Below are 8,775 nucleotides of genomic sequence, written 5' to 3'. Positions count from 1 at the left end.
AACACTCAGACAACAGAAGTAAGTACACGCTGTTGTTGGTTAACTTATCATACAACAGAAATATATGGCGACTGTTGTTGGTTGTTCCTTCACACAACAGGTATCATAAGTAACTGTTGTATGTGTGAGGCTCAGTGTTGAATTCTTCACAAGTCATACAACACATTGTTTCTATACCGTTGTGTGATTTAACATTGGACAACTGATACCCATTTATTCTGTTGTGTGAGTACTAATGTGACGACATAATTTTATAGATACTATTGTGTGATTATAAGTGGTTTGTTGTGTGACTGACGACATGCGTATTCATACAACGTAATTTAATTTACTATTGTTCGTTCATTATCGATTATTTACCTAGAATATTTGCACAAAAATAATGCTCTATATATTAAGTACTGAAGTACTCTAATTCAAGCATGTACCAAAAGAGCTACTATTTATCAATCATCCATACATTCATCTAAGTTAGTATACTGTGAATGTTGCTTTCAAGTTTGGAGAAACAGAAAACCATATTTATAGATACAAAACACCCAATACTCTGTCAAGAATTTGCAACAACAGAAAAACCAATATGTATAATTTAACAATAGCCATCCAACTGCTTCTATTCTAGGTACAAACAGAGAATCAAGCTTGTTGTCCATATTATCCTCACCAGTTGTGAGTTCGCTTTGTAACGCCAAGAGTGATAGCTAGCACTGCAATAATTGACTGAAAATGAAGTATATAGTTCCATGTTAGGGCACAAAATGTATAAAAACCTCACTTTAGAGAAACCAAGAAAGATGAATACACTCAACTTTCACAAACGAAAACATTTAAGTACTGGATAAGGGATGAATACAGGATAAGCTAAAGAAAAACGGGTTGCATGCCTCCAACCGCATTTTCTACTTTCACAAACAGACATGAGGAGAACAGGAAACCTCAGACATGCACCTAGAATTACCCTTACGACTAACAAGGCTCATAAGTAGCAAGATGTGCACATTGCGTGATAGGTTTAAACCGTCCTATTATATGAATATGGTGCCATGAACTAATTAAACAAATCCCTAAAATGGTATGTAGCTTCAAACAAGCAGAACAAATACAGCTGCAATATATATTGCAAGCACACAAATTTTAAAGGACTACCAGAAGTTCAGGCAAATTGCACGCTACAACAAACTTGACTGGAACACAAACTTTCCAAACAATCATAATCAACACTATGTTCTAATCCAAAATGCCAGTTTCTATAATATATGCAAAATTCCCTTATATCATTAAGCTTATCCTGAGTTTCAATAGAATATCAACAAAAACTAGATACGCATACAACCACTCTGTAACCTTGGTGGCAAAATTCAAGAACGTGAAGATCAAAGCTATTTGCCAATTCATGAACATGGAACTGTACTTATGAGGAAACGCAAACAACAAAGAAAACTGCTTCTGGAAATCCATCATTACAAAATAATCACAGTTATAAATATACAGGGATATATTTGATTAGAAAACATTACTTAGCAGTTAGCACGTAAAATGAAATGAAGGAAAACTTACTGCTAATGTGCATGCAACATATCCAGGTTTTTCTCTGTAGTCCACCCTCACACAAAGTAAAATAAAAGTTCCAATATACCAAGGGATGCCACCAAGAAAGAACCCCATTATAAACCTTTAGAGACAGTGAAATTGTATTCTGTCAGTTACAGAACCAAATACCTTGTGAGCCCACGAATATCAGTTTAATTCCTATCTTCTTCGTCTGTTCTTTATGGTATCAGAGCTGTGCATCCATCTAAGGTAAGAAGCTTGATTTACATAATATTGGAATTGAAAGACAACATACTAATTACAATAAATGGATGAAAGTAATGAATCAATCCTCTTAACTTTGTGATCAGATAATGATATGCAGATTAATTGATTAGTCGACTTTCACAGTATGAAATATGAAAAAAAGAACCTGAGTTAGTGTTCCTTGTTAAGAGTAGGATCACTTTGCGTTCTCCATTGCATATAAAATAGGCAGTAGTTTCCAAGTTTCCTCACTCACAAACAGAACCATGCACCTTGTGAAACCTTGTTTACCTGCAAAAGGCCTAGGCATCTTCTCACACAGTTCCAGCCAAAACCTCTCAACTAACCAACAAAGTTAAGATGGCAGATGAGGAATACAGTACTGCAGAAAAATAAAAAGAATTGTATGCTTTTGATGACCTGAAAATTGGTGTCAAAGGGCTTTCAGACTCTGAGGTATCCAAGATTCCCAGAATTTTCATCCACCCACCAGAGACTGTAAAGAACAAAGCACCAGAAAATGGTGTCAAACTTCAAATCCCAGTTATTGATCTAAAGACATCGGGAATGAACACAGTCGAGAGGAAACGGTCAATGCAATTAAAGATGCATGTGAAACATGGAGGGATTCATAAGTACGCAGCTCCGAAATATATAGTGGCAAAAAGTAAGATAGTTCTTGTCAAACTAGATACCATTACTAAAACTTCTAACCAAGTTTCAAAATCTGAAAAGCAATAAAAGAACTCCATGACTTCGAATTGCTCAAGTAAGGAAACAAAAGATATTCACATCGTATATACAAAGAAAGTTACTGCCACTTCAAAGATGAGGTAAATAGAAAAATGATATTGGAATCATGGACCAGCAGAAATAGCTCTTACCACTCGAGAATTTTCTCCCCAATGATTGCTTGTCTGAGTTGAGAGAATATCAAACATGGAAGCAAAAGCGAAATAACAAGCTGCAAGAAACAAATAGGTAAGCAACCTTTGGCACACCATAATACCAGAACGCAATTTTAAACACAAAACAGAAGTGTAATTTTGCCTTACCCCATTCAAGAGCTTCCTTCCATATGCCAGTGAAGCCATAAGAAGACCCAAAGAACGTACTGTAAAAACTTTTTCTATGAGCAGTATTGCAATCTTGATGGTACTGAGATGACAAAGATCGATGATAAAGAAGCTAGCATACCTTCGTTGAACAGAAAATGAGATGATGAGCAGCCAAGACGAATGCCTAAAAGCAACAAGCATTACCAAAACGCAGTGCCAAGATGAACAACCACAAACACTGATTCACAAAATCCAAAGATTGAAGAAGCCCTAAAATTCAAGAATCAATAAATCCCTAAATTCCAATGCTTCAAAGAAGTAATTAAACCCAATTTAGAAAAGACCCACACCAAATTCATGAAGAAACGAAAGAATCTGAGGTCTACCTCATTGATGGACTCGGCGCCGGTGAAAAGAAAGAATCTGAGGTCTACCTCATTGATGGACTCCACGTCCTCCTTCCCCACAACGTCGACAACCTCGTCGTCCCTCACCGTCGCCGCCACGTCCCGGCCTTTATCCGCCATGAACTCCTCAATCTTCCCCAAATCGGAGCTCCAAGGCAAAACCATGTCCTTACAGCTAACCATGTAATCGTAAATCTTGACCTCCTTGTTCGCCAGCTTCACCCAATCACGGCTCGCCATGTAGCCCAAAAGCTTGGAGCTGGGGGCGCCGGACTCGGTGATGAGGACGTAGGGATTGGCGCCGTGGTCGAAAACGTCGTTGTTGTGGATGCGGTCTCCGCGGGACATGAAGACGGGGGCGGAGAGGAGGGGGACGCGGCGGGCCTTGACGGATCTGACCATGGCGGCCTGGTCGGAGGAGGCGGCGTTGGAGTGGAGGATGACGATGCCGCCGAGGGCGGCCATGGAGACTGCCATGTGGGACTCGGTGACTGTGTCCATGGGGGAGGAGACGCAGGGGATGGAGAGGCTATTATGAGGGTTGATAGTTTGTATGTCGAGAGAGGGGGTCGAGAGAGGGTTGATAGTTTGTATTTTGAGGCTATTCTGAGATTTTGTTTTGTTTTCTTCTTTCTTTTGGACACGATGCGGCATGACAATTAAACTTAAAAAAAATCTCAAAGTCACTCCCACAACAGAAAGCTCACCATCCGTTGTATGAGTGCTGTACATAAAATCAAAATTTGGAAACACGGAGGGAAACATGCCGCCTACAACATTTTGGCTCAAAATGTTACCGCCTATGTTCCTTCTTCACACAACAGAATGGCTTAAATCTGTTGTCTAATTTCTACAGCTTGCGACATTCAAGTAAGCTTCCTCAAAATTTGGCACCTGGTTTTCAATCACACAACGAAAATCTTAAGCACCGTTGTGCCTAGTAGCCCAAATTTCAGATTTCAAGAGGCAACCAAGACTCCAGAGTGGAGGGAAATCTGCCGCTAAATTTTCTAAGACTCAGACAACGGAAAATACTTAATTCCGTTGTGCAATGTAGTTATGATAAAAAAGTTATCATTTTGTTGACATTCACACAACATAACATCACTAATACCGTTGTACAATAGACTTTACTTAAACACACAACAGATGATTTCTGTTCCGTTGTGTGATTGGTGTTGTGTGATGCAGTTTTTGTAGTAGTGAAAAGAGCACAACACACCATTCACAATTCGAGACCATACATGTAGACACCTCCCCCTGATGTCTGCATCTCCCCTTGATGACTACAGTCATTGGAGTTCGGATAACTTCCTCAAATGATGCTACCAACATGTTTCTCGAAAATGGAATTTAGGGAATGACTTAGTGAGCAAGTCTTCCATACTGTCCTCAGATTGAACCTAGTTTACTTTGATCTTGAGGAGAGTCTGTTGTCGCTTTTGATGTAGCCTTGCTTCATTTGTTTAAAATGAAAAGCATTATCCTAAATGCTCGTAGGCTCATCTGTGGTAGACTTCAAACCACAATTGTTTGAACATGAGTAATTATAGATCCAATCCATAAACATTCAAGAACCATTTTGTGAAGAGCAATAATCTCTGCATGGTTCGAAGATATAGCGACTAAGGTCTGTTCTGTAGACCTCCAAGATATCACGGTCTTTTCCTATGGTGAACACTTAACCAGTTTGGGAATGACCTTTGTATGGGTCAGAGAGATACCCAATATCAGCAAAACCTTCCAAAACACATGTAGTTTTGGGATAAGGATATTGGACGCAAGCCAGTGTTGGCGGTGATTCTGGTGTGTGATGGGTCTGAATCCATCATATCTCTATAGGAATAGAACAAGCTCATATCAATCGTACATCTCAAGTACCGAAGGATATCTTTTACACTAATCTAATGACGTCGCTTTAGCGCAGAGCTATATCTAGCTAACAAGTTCACAACATATGAGATGTCTGGTCTTGTGCATTGGAGTAAGTACAATAATGCGTCTATTGTACTCATGTAAGACATTTCTGCCTCTAGTACATCTTCGTCATCATCCTTCAGACGAAGATGATCATTTTCAGGATCAAGACTACGAACGATCATGGGGGTGCTTGAAGGCTTGACCTTGTCAAAATTCCTAAGCATTTATCAACACGATGCTCAAGTTCCAAACTGAGATATAATCGTGTTCTTCCAAAATCCTTCATCTCAAACTCAGATTTCAAGTGTTCAGCGGTTTTTCTTAACTCTGTAAGGGCTTCCAATGAAGATGTCCAACATGAACCGCGATAAAATCCGAAACTTGTTATAGAAACACATGGGCACATCCCTTCCCAATCAAGTAGTCACTTTAGTGAGCATTTCAACCTCTTTGTAAATGCGCTCCGTGGTCTAGAGCCACTTGACTTGGGTAAATGAAGTTCACCATCTTCATGTATATTCTGTATCTAGATCCCTATAGAGATACGTAGTGACCATATTTGTAAGCTGCATAGTTAGTTATTCAGAAACTACCAAATTGACAGGGTAGTGGAGTGCAATGACATACGAGAGAATATGTCTCATCGTAGTCGATTCCAGGGCGTTTTTGAGAAGCTTTGCACCATAAGGCGAGATTGCCATCTCTTTTTCCCACTACGCTTTCTAACGAAGACCCATTAGTCAATAGGTTTTATGTTTGGAGGTGTTGGCATCACTGGCTCAAAAACTTCCTCTTCGTTAGAGAATCCAACTTAAATTGGATCGCATCTTTCCATTTAGGCCAAATTTCTCTACGTTTGGCATTCATTCATCAACGGAGCGTGGTTTGATATCATGTGACTCAACAAACTCATGCGCAACGAAATGCTCAACTACATCATCAATTATGATGGAGTTTTTATCCCACGTCTCATGTATACTAGTGTAATTTTCATAGAGCTCTATATTCTCAGGAATAGGTTCTGACGTTGAGGCGTCCCCCAACGATAACCATAATCCAGAAGATACTCATGAGATGGATTTTGAGTCTTGATGCCAAAGGATTGGAATGTGCCTAAGTATCATTCGAACCCACGAGCCTCCCATGCATCTTAGCTAGGGCCATGGCCTGTAACGCTAGAGTGCCACTCTCTTTGGAGTTGGTGCCATGCCTACCTCCGTGTAGGGTGGCGCTACGTCTTCTCGTAGGGACGTCCTTCCTTGCAGGCATGTTTGCAGCATATTTGTGTGATCTAGTCACTGTAGCAGGGATCGAAATGAGACATAATGGGGACAGACCACGACAAGTCCTGTCGTTCCTGCTGAACATCTGTTTTCTTATCTCCCCCTAACGACTGGAAAACTGTCTCATCAAAGTGACAACTTGCAAATCTAGCGGTAAAGAGATCGCCTAACAAGGGTATTAAGTGGCAGACGATTGTTGGAATCTCAAATCCAACATAGTTGCCCATTCGTCTGTAAGGACCCATCATAGAGCGTTGTGGCGGCGCAATTGGCACATAAATGGCATACTCAAAGATGCGTAAGTACAATACTTGTAGCCAGTCACTAGCTGTAACGCAGGGGTAGATTGAGTAGCGGTTGGTCGTAGACGAATTAGCATGGCTGCATGCGATATTGCATCACCCTAAGCGGATATAAGGAGATTGGTGTGCATTACCAATGTCCTGACTACCATTGTAGTCGTTTCCATGAGACCATTTAGGTGTGTACATGGGAATATGATGTCCAACATCAGTCCCAATGCAATAACCATCGAAACTCTTCGATGTAAACTCTCTAGCAATGTCAAATCCAATTGACTGAATAGGATGATCTGGGGAGTGAGCCCATTGTTATATGGTATGTGCTAGGAGTGTAGTATAAGCAGTTTTTACAAGTGGACAATGACACAACACGTGACCAGCGTATTTGTGTGTCAATCAACACCATGAGATATTTAAACTTCTACAGGTTGGTTGAAACAGTCCACAGAATCCCCATAGATTCTATGTAAGAACAGAATGATTATTTTCATATCCTTTGCATAGGACGATCTCAGTCCTAATTTCCCTAAGGAACAGGCTTTGTAAAACAAGCGAGAGGCTTTAGAAGCAACCAATGAGGATTTTGGTTAGGCCTGAGCGTCTGAAACGCTATTTGAAGCAAGTTGGTGATTACAGCATCACCCGGGGCGCCATCACCATGATGGACGCCATCCCTGGCATCAGGGATAGGGACTGTGCCAGCCCTAGGCTGGTGGTGGATGACGGTGGGTGCCCTAGGCAGCGATGGTCATACTCAGTCTAGGAATCAGCCTTTGATTCGTGCTTCGTTTCACTTGAAAGAATGGATGCCCGTGTGAAGTATTTAGTAGATGGATCATCATGAATAGGATGACTTATCCTGTCATGACAGAGCCATTATGTGTCTAAATCCAATAGATCTTCTCTCATAACTTTTATTGGATTTAATAGCTCGAATAGTGATATAGAGTCTACTAGAGAGACACATAAACTTCTCCAAGAGGTATTGGATTAGATCAAAACAATGACGTAAGTGGTCGATCATAAATTCTCTACAAACTCTAAGTTTGGAGATCTCAACAAGCTCCAAGCTTAGAGTGAGCACGAACCCCCATAGTTCGGCTTTTGGTCTCCCCTATGAACAAGAAAGGGGGGTAGAAGAAGGGATGTTGCAAGTCCCCGAGAAAAAGAAGAGAAATTGAATAAAAACTAAAAAAATGGGAACTTTTAATAAAAAATACCTCGAAATAGGTTGCAGGAAAATTTAGTCGCCGGAGGTGGCTGGAAATTGTTGCTGGAAGTGGTTAACTAGAAATCGTTGCTGAAAGTGGTCACCGGAAAAGCTTGGCTTGGTGGGCTGCCCTTTCCTCTTTTTCTTCTTCCCCTTTTTTTTCTTTCTTTCTTTCTTTTGGTTTGGCCCTGGCCTGCCTTTCCCCTTTTTTTTTCTTTTCTTTTCTGACTCTGCCCAAGCCCACACCTCCACTCCTTTTTTTTCTAGCACGTGGGCCGCAGGCCCTGGGCTGCCCTTTTTGGTTTTTTTTTTAAATTCTTTTCCTTATTTATTTCTTTTCTTCTCTACCTTCTGGGCACGCCTCCTATCTTTTTTTTTTTTTCTTTTTTTTTGTGCCGCGTCGATTCTGGCACTGGGCTTGTCTGGACGAGGTTTGTGCCGAACTGATGCTCGCAGGCTGGAATAGAGGATAGCAGCTTCGGCAGTTCAAGGAGGGCCGACAATTCTGCAGGCTGGTCCGGCCACTTTTCGGCTGGTTCTGGAAGTGTCCTTTCCGGTGGAGGATTCTGAAGTCAGGGAGCCGATGCCGGCAAAATATGAAGGTCGAAGGTGGTCTGGAAGAATACGAACCGGGAAGAGGTTGTTGTTATCTTTTGGAGGCCGGTTCAGCACTTTTTCGGCCGGTTCTGATAATGCTGCCAGTGGTTATGAGCTCCTGGGATCGAGAACTTCAAGATGTGCTGCGGGGACCAAAAGAGTTTCAAGGTTTTGTATTCGGATTTAGAGTTTTAGCTATTT

The 8,775-nt window shown here is 41.1% G+C and overlaps 1 protein-coding gene and 1 long non-coding RNA gene across 3 annotated transcripts; both read right to left on the bottom strand.

Annotated features, from left to right (window-relative positions):
* Nucleotides 1-499: 499 nt before the first annotated feature.
* Nucleotides 500-1,672, bottom strand: LOC112201779. Its single transcript, XR_002936904.1, has 2 exons — nucleotides 1,558-1,672; nucleotides 500-720 (listed from the first exon to the last, which is right to left on the bottom strand). It is a non-coding gene; the product is annotated as an uncharacterized LOC112201779 (long non-coding RNA).
* Nucleotides 1,673-3,008: 1,336 nt separating this feature from the next.
* Nucleotides 3,009-3,795, bottom strand: LOC112168116 (inosine-5'-monophosphate dehydrogenase-like). Of its 2 annotated transcripts, none has more exons than XM_024305236.2 (2): nucleotides 3,290-3,795; nucleotides 3,009-3,093 (listed from the first exon to the last, which is right to left on the bottom strand). In XM_024305236.2, the coding sequence occupies exons 1-2, from the start codon at nucleotides 3,761-3,763 to the stop codon at nucleotides 3,040-3,042; spliced, it is 528 nt and encodes a 175-aa protein (XP_024161004.1). In that variant the 5' UTR covers nucleotides 3,764-3,795; the 3' UTR covers nucleotides 3,009-3,039. The 2 variants fall into 2 exon arrangements, with proteins under 2 accessions (XP_024161004.1, XP_024161005.1); XM_024305237.2 differs by having other exon boundaries at nucleotides 3,012-3,125.
* Nucleotides 3,796-8,775: the final 4,980 nt, after the last annotated feature.

The sequence above is a fragment of the Rosa chinensis genome, chromosome 5, assembly GCF_002994745.2.
Source record: "Rosa chinensis cultivar Old Blush chromosome 5, RchiOBHm-V2, whole genome shotgun sequence".
Taxonomy (NCBI): domain Eukaryota; kingdom Viridiplantae; phylum Streptophyta; class Magnoliopsida; order Rosales; family Rosaceae; genus Rosa; species Rosa chinensis.
The sequence above is the reverse complement of the archived record's forward strand: the minus strand, read 5'-3'. Positions and strand labels throughout refer to the sequence as shown.